This window comes from Aspergillus foveolatus (assembly GCF_047715535.1).
Source record: "Aspergillus foveolatus strain CBS 279.81 unplaced genomic scaffold BDW70scaffold_69, whole genome shotgun sequence".
Taxonomy (NCBI): Eukaryota; Fungi; Ascomycota; class Eurotiomycetes; order Eurotiales; family Aspergillaceae; genus Aspergillus; species Aspergillus foveolatus.
The window spans coordinates 1-17,183 of NW_027396133.1; the positions used below are offsets into that span (position 1 = coordinate 1).

The window sequence follows — 17,183 nt, forward strand, 5'->3', positions numbered from 1 at the left end:
ACTTCGGGTGCTCTAAACGAGCCTTCTGGACTTCTGTACTTCGGAACTTCGGGTTATACGTCCTTAAACGGAAGCTTGTGGTGTTTTCGATGCTAATGACCCGTGTCGGCCCTTTGTTGACATCGCTGGTGACGAGAATTTGCGTCATGATGTCCTCCAAGACCAGGTACCGCCCGTTGGATGGCCGGACGCTCTGGAGGGAGGCACCACTCATGCCGAGTCCGCCTTCTTCAATATGGGCGGCGATATGTGATCGGGAATCAACGAGAACACGGCAAGGCGGCTGTGTCAATAGCGTCTGAATGGCCAAATGATTTGCCATTGTTCCCGAAACCACAAACGCCCCTGCTTCAAGGCCACATTGGGCGGCCATAAGCGACTGGAACTCGTTTGTCGTCTCATCTTCCTCGAAGACGTCGCCTCCCAGGCTGGCACTGGCCATTGCGGCGAGCATGCCGGTCGAGGGGGTTGTGACAACGTCACCTAGCTCGGTTACCAGAGGCCTCTACGAGGGAGTTCTGTTGGAAAAAAGCTTACTGCGGAAATCTGTATGTGCGCGATCCGTTGTTCCCCATTCTAGGTTTTGCATCTGCAAGTTTAGAACGCTCTCCAGTAGTGGAGTTATATTTCAGCTGCCGTCGTTGGTAAGAAGGATCGGTAAGGTACAATTGTCTCTGGCTTTTATAGATCCAGCCTTATAGTCGACACTCAAGGCGCAACTTCGCTTCCACATGGTGAGGGCCTCTGCCATAGGACATACGGTCGACACCAGATATAGCTATTCCTTCAGCCCTTCATCCTGATCCACTCTTTAGGAAATACCAAGTCTCTTCTTAACAAGTCACCGTCCATGTCCCGCTAGGGTCGGTGGTCAGCTTACAGCTCAGCCTCTCACCAACCGAGGAATCTCTGCACGCCTAATTCCATGACCCAACGTATCCCCTATTAGACCATGCTAGCGGACGGTAGTGGCCGCTAGCGCGTTAGGCTGAGACCCTAACCAGGAACCTGTACCCTGTACCTGATATAGGAGCCGAGCCACCCAATCAAATGGTGTCGGTTAGACCGAAACGGCCTCAATCTTCCTCACCCACTGAGATTTAGCGTGTCCTAGCAATCTCTCTTCTTACCAAGTCCAGTTGTGGTTGGGGGCCGGAGTTGATGTTTGCAATGCACATGCATACCCTACTTTGTAGTCAGTTTACCTAATCTCCTTCATATCCTGGGAGAAGCCGATGGTTCTGTGTCGGAAATTGCATCCATATAACTGCTTCTGCTGTGTTTTTCTGTGCTTAACTATATGGAGGAGAAATTCACCCCGGTCACATCGGCGTCCCCGAGCAATGCCATCACAGACGGCAACTATGTCTGCATGGTCTCTGGATAGGACTAGAGAGCGCCTACATTTGATGAAAGAAAGACAGCAAAAACCATCGGCGCAACTGGTCGAGTTCGAGAAAGACGTATGCCACGTCCCTGGTCATGTTATGTTCCTCGAATTCTCTACTTGAGTAGGATCCTGTTTTTCTGCGCATTCCCTCTCCCTCAATTTGCTTGATCCAGCACAGTCATAGCACGACAGGGTGAGTTCTGTAATGCCTCTCGGTGAAATATTGCACCGCAAAGGTGATCCGCTCACAGGGGTCTGCAGCTGAACTGGCGTTGCACAACCATGGGCCCAGTAGGATGACCCTCGTGGCTTCCAGCCTAGTGTAAGCGGTTTATGGGTTCCCTCACTGTTACCTACATCAACACTTTGACGTGTGCAGGTATCAGTTTGGCCAAGAAGTTGGGGGCCTAATCATCCTTCCTCATTCGACCTGTTTCGACGCCGCATGCCCTACCCGCTGTCCTGCGCCTTTGCGGCCTCTCTTCACTCATCGTGGGGCCGTTCCGCACGTTAGTGCCGTCTTCCTTGGCAAGTTCTTCTGGAGACTCGCCTACCGTCCCGTCAGTTCAACACTGAGCGCCGGGTCTGTATTGTCCTGCTATGGAACGCAGCTGCAACGGCTGGGCTGGCCTTTGGGCCGGATACGCTTCATGCATCACTATGGTCTCTAGCCGGTACGCTACGCTCTATCCCAACCTCGGCCACTGTGCGAATAGTCTAACGATCTCAGGCGCTGGGTCTTCTACCGCGCGGCAATAGTGACTGGATTCTGCAGCTGTTTACGGGGAAGCATAGTGTTGTCCCCGGGTATGTGGTTGCAGACGGTGTTCTGCGGGGTTCCGTGCATATTCTACGAAATAGGCAGAATGATGAGAGAGAGGAGCAAGTTTGCAAGTTTGCAAAGTATAGCGTTGAGGTGGAAAGATCAACGAGGGTTGAGGGGGTTAGGGGTGCAACTGGGCGTTTAGGGCTGGCTGGTGAAAGGTAGCTCTAGCCTTATTCATGTCTTTTGACTTCACCTCGTGTCCATTCCTCATGTGCACTCTCGATACTGCGTAGTCAGATATAGTTCATGGTTATTCCTTAGCTGTCTATCTAGACTGTCTTGCGTACTTTCTTTATGCATTCGAACCGTCTGCTACGGCAAAGTCCTGTTACGCTGATCCCACCCCACGAGCAACCAGTATGCGAACTCTAAGATGGCCTGATCTAGCATTCAGTGATGCCTGATTTATTTGATCACTCACCCCCAACGACCCGCCACCACGCAACCCCCAACGCAGCGCCTGCAACGATCGCCACAGCAGGCGGCACGCCAAACCACCGACTCCCACTATAGGAGACAGCAGCAACAATAACCCACCACGGCTCCCTCGCCAAACTAACCCCTTTCTCACTCGTTCCGCCCGGCTGCAGATACCCAATCTCCCAAAGTCGATACACAGCCGTAAACACCAGCCCTACCGCGGCGGCATTGACGCCTCGCAGAAAATGAACGACGTACATCTTCCGTCGCAGCACCCGCCAGAAACTCTGTACCGCAACGGCGAGAATTAAGCCCGGGCTAAAGATGGCAAAACCGGACAGTATCGCCCCGAGCACGCTGTGATGCGAGGCGGAGAGAGTAAGTGCGCCCAGAAAGACTGCAAAATTGAAATTAGGACCGGGGAAGGACTGAATGATGGCTAAGCCGATCAGGAAGTCCCGGCTTGAGACCCAGTTTGGGTCGACAACGTAGCTGCGCAAGAGGGGGATGACTACAGGGCCGCCGCCGAAAATAACCGTGCCGGCGAGGTACATGTTGCTGAATAGGGAGAGGGGTAAAGGGGGTGAGGAGAGGCGGGCGCGTATGGTTAGAATCGTGATGAATGAGGCTAGTTACCGATATCAGTGAGTGATACCAAGTTGGCGATATTCATTTAGGCAGTTGAGGGCAAGGGCACAAGTGAGACAACGTACCGAAGAAAGAGACCAGGATGGCAGCGCCGATCTGCACACGCACAACGTGGCCCTGGTCTTGGGCTGGATTCAAGGATGGCGTATTGGCCGAGCCTGCTAGTACATTTGCCAGAGGATTGGAGTCGAGGTCAGTCGAGCCTGCTGGTCTTCTCAGTCGCGGCATCTCTCTGTCCGCAACAGTTCTCACACCAACCCTCTCGAGATCCACAGCCTCATCCCCATCACGATTACCCTCCTCCAGTTCTTAACTCCCATTGCCATCCGTAGCTGAACCTCTTTCCCTCCACCACCTCTTCACTCCTCTAACCCACCTCGCCCCCCACCCATCCCAAGCAGTTGTGACAAAACCCTCAACCACCATGAGGAGGGGAAAGTACCAGAGCGCGCTATAACACAGCCCTGCACAGGCTCCAAATATAACAAGCAGCCGCGATAGCTTATCGCGGACCGCCTTCTCCGCGAGCTGCACCGCCGCAAGCGCGATAATCCCTACTGTTGATGCGTTCAGCCCCGAAAGCAGTGCGTAGACGGCGGCCGGAAGGGTATCGTCTATGTGCTGCACGCCGAGAGAGGGAGCGTACATGCCTATTGCGCCCAGGAGGCTGTGTATGGCGCTGTAATCAGCATATATAAGGAGTGTTGGCCGGACAAGTCGTGACGCACCACCAGAGCATGAAGACTACAACGGCAGGGATAAACCCTGCCCTTAGCAGCGTCAGACAGAAGAGCATCTTTGTGCTTGCGGGCCCGGGCAGGCCCTGGCAGACTGCAAAGAGTTCTTGATACTACTCGACTCGGTCAGTCTACATCTGTGAAGGATAAGACTAGGGGTAGTGTCATGTTGGGTGTGGCACCGTCTCCTCATCAACGCACTTCTCCCGGTCCACAAACCGTGCATGCAGAATCTGGAAGTGAACCGGCGGTCCGCCAAAGGCCGTGAAGCCAAGATCCCACGTTTTTCTGACGACGTCGAGGACCCGACTGCTCAGAGCGGGGCCGGGGGATGTGGCTGTGCGAGGACGCCATTTTTGTATCAGGTACCGGAGGGAGGAGGGAAGGCTGGTGAGTGGTATGAGTGGCATTATTGCTACCGAGCCCTGTTATTTGCGTCAGGAGAGTGTTGTCTGCGGGTTAAGACGACAGAAATACTCTTTGATAATCTCATGAAGGGATCCCGTCGTTCTCGGCGGAAATGGCGCAATAGCGAGCCGCCATGGGCGGAGACTTGGCGCGAGGTGACTGGCTGAAAGAAGGGGGCCGCTTGCTTCTCGCGCTGTATATACGAATGTGAGGAAGGACTTGAATTAAGGACTGGAATTAAGATGCTGCAATCTACTCTCTCAATTCGAATGGCGTCATAATCATTGGCAGTATATGGTGAATTGAGTGTGGACGATGGGCAGTGAAGTGAGCTACACTATTCGGCGCCAGTGTACACGCCCATAGCCATGCTAAGCGCTCAAACCCCATAATAGAGCAGAGAACTTTCGTGCTTTGACATCTGAACGCTGCTTACTGCTAAAGGGCCGGCTAGAGACGAAATCATGTACACCGTACCGGGCAACACCCATTCACAGTGGAGTTCGCGCTCCGGCTTTGATTTGGTCTTGTCTCATCTGACCAGTTGCTTGTCATATTATGATCAACAAATGTACGATGTTAAGAACAGTGATTGCATTTCTTATTAGGATGAAACGAGTTGCGTTGTTATTCCATATACCCAAAGGGGCAATATGCTGTGACGAGCTACGCCCGAAGTCTTGATTCGAGCATTGCCCGAATTGCGACGAGCCTAATAAGCCGGACATGCTGGACATGATCAACAACATGATCAACAACATGATCAACAACATGATCAATAACATGATCAACAGGATTAACAAGATCAACATGATCAACGTGACCAACGTGACCAATATGCTCGATACTGATCAACACGCTCGGAGTCCAATGGTCCGAGCTCGCTACCAAGCTTGCCATTCAGGCAAAGCATATAAGAAGCTCGACGGTCACTGTTTATTAGTTCTTTAGCGGATTCTTCTCTAGTCCAATGCTACTTGTTAGTATCAACGACTCTAGCTCGTGACATAAACTATCTTTTCCTGAATACAAGCCAAATGGGACGCTGCATGTACTGAACGAGGGATAGGATAACATGGCTGTCTAGGAAAGACAACAAGAAGAGTGCTAGAGTCGGAAAGGTTAGATGCGAGTGCAAAAGTTATACCGCCATCATCCTGCTACGCCTCTGCTGCCGGTGGCTGCACGGTTTGAGTTTGTTAATTCTCTCGTACCGCGACCCAAGGCTCACGCCTTCTCAGGTTAAGCCAGATGTTTTTCCAAGCCCGGACTGCATCATTCATCTTCGACGAGGGCTTCGGCGTCTGAGGCGTCTCTTTACATAGTGTGACGTCGAACCTCATGAATAGCTGCCGCCGCAGTCAGTATAATGGGCGCAACGAGCCGGCGAGGGTTCTGGTAGGAGTTTGGTATAAGCAGAGACTTACGGCAACAGGAGCCTTATACAGCATCGCCATCGCAAGATCTTTGCCGAGACAAACCCTCGACCCGGCGCCGAAGGCTAGGTTATATTTCTCCAATTCCTTTGCTTTGACGGGATCATTCAGCAACCGAACTTGTTTGAACTCCTCGGCGTCCTCTCCATATACGGCCTTGTCTTTGTGAGAAATCCAGGTGTTCGCGGCCAACTCTACACCGAGCGGTACCTTCCGGCCCTGGGTCTCAATTTCAGGGTCCAAGGGGGTCATCTCGCGCGGTAACAGGACAGATGAAACGGGATGCAGACGCATCGACTCGCGGATGCAGGCATTGAAAAAAGGCAGGCTATTTGCGACCTCTGTTTAAGTGGGAATCGGGTATGAGTTCTGCCCCGTCCGCACTGCTTTTTTGATCTCGTCGATTACTCGCGCGTAGATTGCAGGGCGCGAGAGGACCTCTGCGAAGAGCGCTGAGGCAGCACCACCAAAACCATCAGACCCTGCACCCAGAGCGACAAAATCTCAGACTGGATGGTCTCTGCATCCAGAAAGTTGCCTTCCGGCGTGCGCGTGTCCATGAAACTGAAAATGGGTAATAGCTACTGCAGCCGGGGCAAAAGAGTGGGGATTTAGGCTTTATTCACGCTTGGAGGAAGTCGTAATCATCATCACCCTTCTCGGGCTTCACAATCCGTCCCTCCTGGAGGGCCTTTGCACGGTTCGCGAGGACCTGGTTAGAGCGCTTCATGAGGCTGCCGAACCAGAGACCCTGCTCTGGCGAACCCTGGAAATACTTCTTCAATCGCGGGCGTTTGAGCAAATTGAACAGCTGGTATACCCGCGCCACCGCACCTATCAAGACCGTGCCAGCTTGGAAAATGTGGATGAGGTTATCGACGTCTTTTTCTGACTCGACAAAGCCCAGCGGCTTCCGGAACGCTACATCAGTGATGGTGTCACAGGACAATAAAGCGCTCCAGACCGCAAGGTCCACGGGCTGCCCGCGCTCAAGGAATGTCAAGGAATGCTGTGTTCAGCTTGTTGAGCCATCTGATGATATTCCTCTCAATCAACCCCTCCATTACTGAATGTTCGAGAGTGAATACGTGTTGGCCACCAGACGACGATGCGCGGAGTGCTTGAAGGGATCCCGGACTACAAGTATACCAGGTTTTCTGAACAGCCCTTCAGGAAACCACCGGGCCTTGGTTGAGCGCCGGTGATAGACGGCTGGGGTGAGGGTGCTGTCCGCTAGCAAGCATTGTCGGGGAAACGCGCACGACAGGTCGTAAGCCGCGTTACGGATGTCACCGATGCGAAAGAATCCAAAGTGCCCAACCGTATTTCTTGACTGCCTGCCATAATACTTCAGTCTCGGTGTCGCGGAAGTAATGCCAGGCTGACCATAATCTTGTAACGCCGGCCCAGAAAGGAGCTGGATAGTGTCGCAGAGGGTGAAAAAAATTGTAATAGATGATTTGGCAGAAGAACTGTAGAGCAACGACGGTGGCTAGAAGAATAATAGAGGTGTTGAGGCTGTGAATCCCAGTAGTAAACATATGGTAGAATGAGCTCATGGCGGCAATGTCTTTACTAAAGAAGTGATTAATTGTAGAGAGAACACCCTCCCAGCAACCGTCAAAGCTATTAAGCAATGCGATAGCGACATTTTCTCGGTGCATTTTATTCAAGAGTCCAGGTTCTCATTCGAAACAGGCTGTTCCAAGTGAACTTGGTTGTACGAGTAGCCTCGGCACCCCAGTGCGAGGATGCCCAACAACTACGACAGCTGAAACGGCGCTACACTGCACAAGCCATCCAGAATCACGGTTCCCGGTAGTGAGCGACAAGGCATCTCTCTACGGTTTTGTCAGAGCCATACCGCATCCTAGCAGCAAACCTGTCCTCGATTCTGCATGCAAACACGAAAACGGTGATGCATCGCCCGTTGGGCGTTTTCGTTCTTGAGACTGGTTGAGTGCACATGCTGAAGGGCAGCCCTTATCTTGAAATGGCCGGAGGAGGTGACGCAGAATAGTTGTGCGACCTACACAGTGAAGCTTTTTTTGGCTGGCTAAGAGGGCAACATAGCATTGCCCGGTAGGGTTATTGGGAGTTATGTTTCTTATCATATGAAAACGCTGTCCATGGCCAGTACTATAAAGCCAACAAGGTAGAAGAAATAAAACGATAAACGAAGCTGTGATGCACTACCGGTAGTCCAGCTCTGGAGTTAGTGACGTTGCACTACACACTGTAACAGATTAAAACTTGGTTCCTGTCCAACTGTTGCCCTCTTGCTCTCCAGTCCAGGCGCGTATGGCGTTGTCTAAATATAAAAATATAGGTATATGCTGCGGGTTATCATTAGCATATACGAGTCTTTACTCTGGCAAGACACTAATTATTCCAGCCAACACCTTGGCCAGCAATTAGCGAGGCCAGAAAAGCAAGCCACGCCTACGCGCCAGAACTTAACTGCACTAATTGCATCTCTGAGATTCAGGGTCTAGATTAGGGCATTACTCCTATCGATAGTGCTAAGGACCTTTACTATATTGTGTGAGGACGGTCTTTGAGGCGGAAGACGCATCACAACCACTCGGTTTTCTTGGTGCGTATTGATTACACTGACAGGGTTGAGTTTGTACTGTTCTGACATATTTGGTTTCATCAGGGTCACTCGTCTGCGGTGCCATTGAACGGTGATTGTGTTGGTAAGGCTTAGGGTGTTCCCGACGGTGTATACCGAAGTATCTACTATCAGACGAACCAGAGCCGGAAGCGGAGGCGAAGGTGAGCCGACTAAGCAGCACTGTCTTCAAGTATTCACAAAGTGCTCATCTGTAACCCATCTATAGACACGCATACACATACGCTCTATGCTCTATTTATTGGGATGCATGCATTTTCCGGCCCATTCAGAATGGTCATTTCCCCCAAATCCCGATCCAATACATAAGCGCTCAAGCATACTTTACTGCTGCGCAACCCAAACATCATGCCCCGCCAACACCGTGCTAAGAACCATGCCAAACCCAATCTGCAACGATGTAACTGGAGTCCACCCCAGGAATGAACCCGGAAGAGTCAGGTCGCAGCCATCGATGAGGATCCGTTTAACAAGCGGCCACTTGGGTGGACTGGGCTGTGGCTGCTGACCCTTAGCCTTAGACTTCTCGCTTCCAGAGCTAGAGGTCTTGCTTGGTGTCGCCAGTGCCGACGGGAAGAAAAGCTCCCACGTGCAGCGAATGACTGAAAGCATCAACGCATAAAACCAGAACTTATTTGCCTCCGTCATGAGCGGATGGTACCAATCGACCCGGGCGACGCCCATGTCATGCAGCTGTGTCCGAACCGTTAGCAAGATACTCATCTTTGAGAAAGGGTGAGAGGGGATGATGCCGCGTACGATCGTGAGGTCCTCCAGCAACAGATAAAGTCCCAGAAACGTGTACTGCGCAAGCTCCATGACGGAGAGTATCGTTCCAGTTGAAGAAGGCGTATTGATGAGGAAATGCACGCGCTCGAAGCACCCATAGAAGTCAAGGAGGCGAAAGTAGCGCCGGGCTGTATGTATACGGTCAACACAGGCACGGCCAGAATTAAACCTAACACAATCAACCCGGATATTGGGGGACTGGGGGCTGCAGAATGGACGAGAAAGACACACTTAGGGCTAGTTGGTCACGCGCCGTCAGGCATTGTGTTGCCAGGGTCTCGCTGGCGGATGTTACGCCAACGACTTGAGAGGTGGCTTGGATCAGTCGGAGGGTCTTCTCGAGACCGGATGTTTGGGAAGTGAATGTGACAAGGGATTTAAGGGGTGAGAACCCTGAAGATACTGGGGTCTGAGCCATTTCGATGAGCTGAATGGGGGAATGTGGTCTGGCTGGGTGGGTGGTAAACTGAAAAGTCCTTGGTTAGGGAGAAAAGAGTTTTCCGGACGGGCCGCGGAAGGTCGTGCTCCGCCCGCTAAGCTGCAGTGCGTCGGCCAATAGTATCAAGCTGGTCAGCATATATTAAATAGCCCAAGGGTACTTTTCCACGTCAACGGGCTATTGCGTGTGGGATGTAACCGGAACGCGGGAGCAATCTATACAGATTTTTTACAGATTTCCATAATAATGCCAGTGCTGCATCAGATACAGACCAAACGGGCCCAGGCAAGGCTATGAGCTCGGCTGCTTCTCATAGTCTTACGGAGCTGAAACGCAAAATTGTTTTCAGTGCCTGCCGCTGGGGCAAGTAGTGAGACATATTATCCTACAGATATCTACGAGGTGAGGATAGTCAGCTTTCCTCGCCCTGTATGTCCAGAGAAAGCATTATGTCTCAGCGAGGTCTAGCACGATTGTTTAGAAATACTTTATGCACGGAACCATCGTTCTCGTAGCAATTCAAACTTCGTACGTCGATTCTAGGTGCTGCTCGACTATGAATGTAGACATATTCAGGGAGACTGAGTAGTTAGTTTGGTTTCCTTTGCTTCGCCGTTTGTTCGGTTGACGATGGCTGTGCGATGGAAGGAATTACTTTTCAAAAGTATTATGTCTCCCCAGTCTAAAGCATCCTTTCTACCCCGAGATAGTTGCGCGGCTGGCATTATCCTCTACCGGGTGAGCGCTAAACCACGCTGGGATCTCGGGCACGCAGATGCATCTTCAAGATCTTGCGTAAGTGTCAGATAGATTAGGTACACATTCTTTACCATGATAGGCCCTGGGTATTGTCTCAAAGGCCGCTGGTGAATCCAAGAGCCCGCGATGTCTAATAGCAAAAGCTCCCTAGTCCTTGTGGTGCCTCAAACTTTTTTGTGGCGCGCTCTGCGTTGGACGCAACTTCCCATTCCATGGCCATCTGGATGCTTGATCACCAGAGAAAAGACAGCAAAATTGCCGCCACGATTGTCACACAATCCAGGGCTGCTTAGATATGGATTTCATACCTTCATACGCGATCTTCGAGTACTTCCATTGGATTATCAATGACCGTTTGCGTTAAACTAGCACCACATATTTTTCCTGCAGTACCCTACGCACCGTGACATCAAAGGCCATACAACAGCAGCAAGAACACGTTCTTCAGTTAGGTAATCTCTATAATAGCTGTAAGCACGAAAGGCCCGGTACTGGAGCGCACCTGAGCAACCCGGTTGGGAAGTCATACGCGCAAACAAAACATTGGCAGGGTCCATAGACGAACCACGAGTCAGTCCTTTAGGTACAGTCCAATCAGAGCGATGCAATACAAGATACTAAAATGTGGGATGGCATGGTCCACTACGTGTCCCGATGTCGGAGTCGGACCGTGGGACGCTTCAAAGGGAGAGCGGGATATCACGCAATCTACGCTGCAACATTGATTGATTAGATGATCTTATCAATCTCGGCTTGAAAGTTGTTATTTATAAATGAAGCCTATCAAAAGACAGCAACGCGTCCTTGGTCATCCGTGAGCTGAATACCTTCGCAACAGGAACAACCGGGTGGTGAGGACAGGATAATGGAGAGCTTGGCTTTAGCCAGGAGAAACTTAACCAGGAGGAACTCACCACCTTGACCTTTCTCTCACCGGAGAGAAATAAGCAATTGTGGTTTGAGAAAACTTTATGCTCACGCAAGGGATACAAGGATTCCTTCACGGAGGTGCATGATCGGCAGCATTACTAGAGCCAAGTGTAGATCACAGTTCAAGTGGACAGGCTACGTATAGCACGCTCCACTCTGTCGAATTTCGGAATTGATACTTGCCGAGCACACTGGAGTTTAAGAGATTCTTCATCTTATATTAATGATGATCCCGGCAACTCGCCTCAGGTTTCCCCGATCCCTGAAGCCTCGTCATGCCAGACAGCATGGCTGGTTCACGACGGACTCGGTGGCCAACGAAGATGGCTCTTCTCGCCAGCGTGTTGCAGGTAGCATCAGCGTCAGCAGCTGCACTGGCAAGCCCAGCCTCTTCCCTCCACTGGACACCATGCCCCTCAAACTCCGCCCTTGACTGCATGACACTTACAGTGCCACTTGAATACGCTGACCCACACAACGGTCAGCTCGCAACGATCCCTCTCGCCCGGTACGCTGCCAGAGTGCCCGCCTCTCAGAGAAAGGGCACCCTCCTCACGAACCCCGGCGGTCCCGGGTCCTCCGGAGTCGATTTCCTCTCGAACGGGGCCGGGTCTGGGATTTCAAATATTACCGGCGGATACTACGATATCGTGTCTTGGGATCCGCGCGGCGTCGGCGCCGCGAAGCCTCTACTCACTTGCTGGGAAACGGCGGGCAGGGAAGCGGACGCGTCGGCCAGTGTCACTGCAGCAGCGGAGATTGAGTACAGTCTTTTCACGAACAAGAGCTACACTGCGCCGGGTGGGGAATACGAGACGGCGATTTGGGAGTATGATGCGTCGCTAGCAAAGATCGCAGCAGATTGCGCAAAGTACGATTCCTCTGCGCTGTATACATCAAGCGCGGCGTATGTGGTGCGCGATATGGTCGCCATAGTTGATGCATTGGACGGGAAGAACGCTTCAGTGAACTACTGGGGTTTTTCTTACGGGACCATCTACGGCGCTGAGTTTATACAGACCTTTCCCCAGCGTGTGGGACGGTTCGTCTTCGACGGGGTTTTCAATCCCAAAGCCAACGCGGAACGGTATACGAGCCAGCTGCCGAATGACCAGCTATATGTAGCGGATGCGATTGCGGATCTTGCGAGTCTCTGTGAGGCGGCTGGCGAGGAGGCTTGTGCTCTGGCCAGTGCCAGTGGAAGTGCCGATGCGCGCGGAAGGTCGAGAAACAGCTCTACAGATATTGCGGAGCGTCTTGCGAACCTGCAGGCCTCGCTGTATGAGAATCCTGTCTCAGTCTCCGACGGCTCGTGGTCGATCACTGTCGGCATGTTCAGCTTCTTCATGTACTCTTTCCTCAAACTCCCCACAGCATGGCCCGCCGTTGTCTCTGCCGTAAAGGCACTCGAAGAAGGAAACGCAGACCCTATGGGTGAGCTTCTGACCGGAGCAACGGAGACAACAGTCAACTCCAGCGCCCCGGATACAGGATCCATGGCTGGATGGCCGATTCAATGCACGGACAACGCACCATCAAATGGTACGAGCATCCCTGAAGTCGCCGACCTAGTCCTTGATATCTCCTTACGAGAACGGACACCTTGGCTCAATGCAGATCTGTCTACATTATCCTTCTGTCGGAACTTCCCGAGTACCAGACCGCGGGTACAGAACCTGGGAGCCTCGAGCCTAAAGAGCTTCCAAACGAATGCCATTCTCACGGCCAGGAATACCTCCGTGCTTATCGCCAACGGCCTCCACGACCCCACGACTCCGGTGACGTCCGCGCAGGCGCTGCACCGCTGGCTCCCTACATCCTCGCAACTAGTAACGAGGAAGGGGCCGGGCCATACGACGATAAGCCTCGCGTCTCTGGGCCTCGTCCACTCGATAAGGGAATATCTTCTAAATGGGACAGTGGCTGAAAGCGTGCAGGTGCATGATTTCAACCAGGTTGTCTTTTCCGAAGGTATTAGTGCTGAGACGATCACGCCGGAGCCAGTGTTCAATGGCACCTACAATGAGGAGGAGAGGAGGTTATTGGAGGCAACTCACCGTGTGTATTTGGCGTTTATCAGTCTACCGTAGTGGTCCGCGTACACGGTCAGACGAGAACTACGTGGGATAAAACTGGGGGATTGAGGGTTTTGTTGTATCATAGATATAGGCATAGAGAATAGGACATGGAGAATAGAAGTGAGCCGGGACAAACAGTTTCGTTTCTTGCAAGAAAGCATTCGGGGCTCAACTACTCTAGGACAGATTAGTATGATAGAGTGAAAACTCAGGCTAAGGCCTATGAATTAGGAGCACTTATCGTGATTCTCAGTACTAGTTCCTGATATAGAGTAATGATACTATAAGCCGATCCTTTACTGCTTTCAACCAAAATAAAATATAAAATATAGAATAAAAAATACAGAATGGAATCATACCAAAAGCAGCTCTCGGTCTGTTACAGATTCACTACGAGACAATTATCTTCAGTACGAGGGTTAGCAGGGACAGCCGGCACCAGTATAAGACAAACAAATATCATGCATTCAAGATCTGTCAATTTGGTCTTCGCAGAACAAGAAATTATTGCCTATACCGTCAGGCCGTCTGATACTAATCATTTCTCCATTAGCCATGGATCATGGTATACTGGCTCAGTGGCTTCAGACTAGCAGACCTGTCAGCTTTCCTCCTAATCCCTTGGGGGCAGCTCGCCTGACATTTCCCTAATATCCGCCCTTGCCATAGCCTCCCTTGCCCTCGTATCCGCCCTTTCCTTCAAAGCCACCTTCGAAACCACCCCCAAAGCCGCCTCCATGGCCGCCTCCATGGCCGCCACCGTGGCCACCCTCACCACCACCGAATCCGCCTCCATTTCCACCGTGTCCGCCGTGTCCGCCGTGTCCGCCCTCATGTCCGCCATGGCCGCCTGAACCGCCCCCGAATCCGCCCTCACCTCCGCCAAATCCGCCCTCACCTCCACCGAATCCACCCTCACCTCCACCGAATCCACCCTCACCTCCTCCGAATCCGCCCTCACCTCCTCCGAATCCGCCCTCACCTCCTCCGAATCCGCCCTCACCTCCTCCGAATCCACCACCACCTCCTCCGAATCCGCCTCCGTTTCCGCCATTCCCACCTTCATCTCCTCCGTATCCGCCATGACCACCGTGACTGCCCTTTCCGCCGAGCCCTAGGCCAAGACCGAAGCCAAAGCCGCCCTTGCCCTTGCCCTCGTCCTCGCCCTTTCCATGCCCATAGCCTTTTCCGTGGCCGAGGCCGAATCCAAAGCCCTTACCACCACCCTTGCCTCCTTCCACGCCTCCCTTGCCTCCTCCATGGACGCCGACTCCGAAGCCGAAGCCGAAGCCGAATCCCTTGCCTTTGCCCTTGTCGTCCTTCTTGTCGTCCTTCTTGTCATCCCCCTTGCCGTAGCCATAGCCGTGATCGTGATCGTCCTTCTTGTCGTCCGGTTTGTAGCCGCCGTGCTTGTCATCGTCCTTCTTGGGCTCCCCCCTAGCACGTAGGAAACCGCCGTTCTTGTCATCCTTCTTGTCGTCATTCTTGTGGTCGGCAATGTAGCCGGGCTTGCCCTCAGGTCCCTTCCCGTGGTGAGGGTCATAGTCAGGCTTGCCCTTGGGATTCTTCGAGTCAAACCCGTTAGACGACCCAACACCGAATCCAAAGCCGCCGGAATTCCCATTGTCGTCTTTCTTGTCATCGTCCCAGTCGTCATTGTCCCAGTGGTCGTCGTCCCAATCATCATCGTCCTTCTTATCATCATCCCATTTATTACCACCCTTTTTATCATCCTTCTTGTCATCTTCCTTTCCCTTCTTTCCCAATCCAAAGCCGCCCTTGACACCGCCCTCGATGCCAAATTTGTGCTTGACAACCGGGAGCTTGCCCAGATGGCGGGCATCAACACTGAGATCACGAGCTGCCGAGACGTTAGATCATCTTTGTCACTTCACTAATGTGTGCACATACTCTCTAAGCTTCTCACCTCCCTCTCAACCGGGGCCGTGAGGGCCAGGGTTGAGAGAGCAAGAACGAGCGCGGGGGTGATGGTGACTTTCATTTCGGCAGTGCCGTAATGCGAACAGTAACAAACGAACGAGTGTCTCGGTTAGAGATATGCTGGCTTAGGCTAGGGGCTTCCGTTCGAAAGAGTGTTGAGGAAGTTGGAGAGTTGGATCCGGGGGAGCAGTTGAGGGATGCTTTATAGTTCTCGCATCGCCCTTTTGTCTCCAGGAAGACGCACGATGGAGGGCCAATACTATCACCATTGATTTCCAGATTACGCAATTCTCTACTCCGGACACAACTAGAAAGCCCTGCCCGGCCAGTCCGGACCCCAGCAAAGCAATCATACGTGTCCATGCACGCAAGATGGTTTTACTCCCCGGAAGCAACATCCACCAAAAGTCCCATGTATTGTTCTGAACAATCTAAAGCAAACAGGAACCCAAACACATCAAGGCAGACAGAACCCATTCTGCAAGTAAGGTAGGCATTCCCAAGCCTTCTGAGACAAATAGAAAGCCATTACGCCTGTGCGTTGCATCTGGCCTGGTTCAGAATCCGTGCATCTGCCGCACCACCACACTTCACATTCGAGCGCCACCAGGCAATAATCTCGGCCAGGCTGGCCAGTTTCAAACTCATCCGGCATGGACAGACTCTAACTACTGCTCTTGGAAGGTTTTCCCAGTTCTAATTCGGTCTACGGCAAATGGCAATATAACAATATTATCGGCATATAATGCGCTACTTCTCGATATATTGTTGCAATCAATAAAAATAGGTGCCTTGCAGGTATACATGCACCGCTGGTCCGGCGTAGTACCCTCTGTTCCCCAATGTCTTACCCTGATAAGCAGTGAGTTAACCCTCCACAATCATCGATGTAGGCTTCTCATCCTGGTAACTGTCATACGGTGATACCGTCAACGACTGATAATCTAATCTACGTAGTACTTGGCATGGATGCTGACGTTGCGCACACGGGAACTGGATACGTAGGCACGTAGGGCGCAAATCTAGCAACAGAGTCCGATCCAGATCTACAAATAGAAGCCTGCCATCTTTCACATAAAGGTGCTACATTGGTGGCACTAGACTGCAGGAGTCATGCAGCTGACGACCTCCATCTATCCCGGACATATCACCAGGTAATGGCTTTGTTCCTGAAGGAGTCTACTCCCCCCGGGCCCAGACCGTCACCAGGCTGGATACAGAGGCAAAAAAAAAAACCTCGGGCTACAAGCCCAGTCCAAACTTGGACAATTTGCAACATTATTCACAATCGACATGAGGGAGATGCCCCGCACAGGACGGGGCGCCCGGGGATCGGTGCCTTGCATCGAAGTTTCGGTTTCTGTACCACTGTCAGGGGATACACCGCGATGTCCACGAATAGGCACTGGCCATATTTGAAACATCCACGTCGCGGTTGTCCCAGCGCTACGGGAACTATTGGATATGACTGCCGCATGTTTCCATTATGGATGGGAGAGATCGTCCCCTCCCCACCGTCACGGGTATCCAGCGTCGTGCTCAACAGTGTACTGAACAACGGGCGTTACCAGTAGCTAACTCGCTCATGGAGACGTGGTTGCCAGAGCCCCGAAGTCAAGATACTATGCACTAAGTTACTATATACCTCTTGAAGTCCTCTATCAAATGGCCTTTGACTGCAAGGGTTGCAAGCGCTGAAAACGCTGGATATTGCATGACTACGCAGCACTCTGCATTGATACATACA

At 52.1% G+C, this 17,183-nt stretch overlaps 7 protein-coding genes across 7 annotated transcripts; 2 read left to right on the forward strand and 5 right to left on the reverse strand.

Annotated features, from left to right (window-relative positions):
• Positions 1-18: 18 nt before the first annotated feature.
• BDW70DRAFT_163393 (pyridoxal phosphate-dependent transferase) lies at positions 19-442 on the reverse strand (the record flags this gene model as incomplete). The annotated part of the gene is made up of 1 exon (XM_073741298.1): positions 19-442. A coding segment is annotated over one exon (424 nt), but the record flags the coding sequence as incomplete, so codon positions are not given.
• A 2,187-nt stretch (positions 443-2,629) lies between these two features.
• Positions 2,630-4,431, reverse strand: BDW70DRAFT_153216 (chromate transporter-domain-containing protein; the record flags this gene model as incomplete). The annotated part of the gene is made up of 5 exons (XM_073739587.1): positions 2,630-3,264; positions 3,350-3,592; positions 3,623-3,951; positions 4,013-4,134; positions 4,204-4,431. 5 exons carry the CDS (start codon positions 4,429-4,431, stop codon positions 2,630-2,632), a joined length of 1,557 nt encoding a protein of 518 aa, XP_073592356.1.
• A 713-nt stretch (positions 4,432-5,144) lies between these two features.
• Positions 5,145-5,437, forward strand: BDW70DRAFT_143067 (uncharacterized protein). Its single transcript, XM_073738048.1, is given in 2 exon segments — positions 5,145-5,169; positions 5,185-5,437. 2 exon segments carry the CDS (start codon positions 5,156-5,158, stop codon positions 5,378-5,380), a joined length of 210 nt encoding a protein of 69 aa, XP_073592357.1. The 5' UTR covers positions 5,145-5,155; the 3' UTR covers positions 5,381-5,437.
• A 191-nt stretch (positions 5,438-5,628) lies between these two features.
• Positions 5,629-7,406, reverse strand: BDW70DRAFT_153217 (cytochrome P450; the record flags this gene model as incomplete). The annotated part of the gene is made up of 6 exons (XM_073739588.1): positions 5,629-5,778; positions 5,857-6,206; positions 6,347-6,429; positions 6,492-6,874; positions 6,965-7,098; positions 7,187-7,406. 6 exons carry the CDS (start codon positions 7,404-7,406, stop codon positions 5,629-5,631), a joined length of 1,320 nt encoding a protein of 439 aa, XP_073592358.1.
• A 1,243-nt stretch (positions 7,407-8,649) lies between these two features.
• BDW70DRAFT_143071 (PEX11 domain protein) lies at positions 8,650-9,737 on the reverse strand. The gene is made up of 3 exons (XM_073738049.1): positions 9,521-9,737; positions 9,260-9,417; positions 8,650-9,193 (listed from the first exon to the last, which is right to left on the reverse strand). The coding sequence occupies exons 1-3, from the start codon at positions 9,705-9,707 to the stop codon at positions 8,825-8,827; spliced, it is 714 nt and encodes a 237-aa protein (XP_073592359.1). The 5' UTR covers positions 9,708-9,737; the 3' UTR covers positions 8,650-8,824.
• A 1,967-nt stretch (positions 9,738-11,704) lies between these two features.
• On the forward strand, positions 11,705-13,507 carry BDW70DRAFT_153219 (Alpha/Beta hydrolase protein; the record flags this gene model as incomplete). Its single annotated transcript, XM_073739589.1, has 1 exon — positions 11,705-13,507. One exon carries the CDS (start codon positions 11,705-11,707, stop codon positions 13,505-13,507), a length of 1,803 nt encoding a protein of 600 aa, XP_073592360.1.
• A 635-nt stretch (positions 13,508-14,142) lies between these two features.
• Positions 14,143-15,497, reverse strand: BDW70DRAFT_163398 (uncharacterized protein; the record flags this gene model as incomplete). Its single annotated transcript, XM_073741299.1, has 2 exons — positions 14,143-15,356; positions 15,407-15,497. The coding sequence occupies 2 exons, from the start codon at positions 15,495-15,497 to the stop codon at positions 14,143-14,145; spliced, it is 1,305 nt and encodes a 434-aa protein (XP_073592361.1).
• Positions 15,498-17,183: the final 1,686 nt, after the last annotated feature.

What these genes read in the sequence shown, in the direction of transcription:
- BDW70DRAFT_143071 (XM_073738049.1), bottom strand. Translation starts at nt 9,707, where the DNA reads ATGGCTCAGACCCCAGTATCTTCAGGGTTCTCACCCCTTAAATCCCTT. An exon ending in GCGTGACCAACTAGCCCTAA is followed by an intron (nt 9,418 to 9,520) that starts GTGTGTCTTTCT and finishes GTATACATACAG; the next exon opens with CCCGGCGCTACTTTCGCCTC. An exon ending in TGCTGGAGGACCTCACGATC is followed by an intron (nt 9,194 to 9,259) that starts GTACGCGGCATC and finishes GTTCGGACACAG; the next exon opens with CTGCATGACATGGGCGTCGC.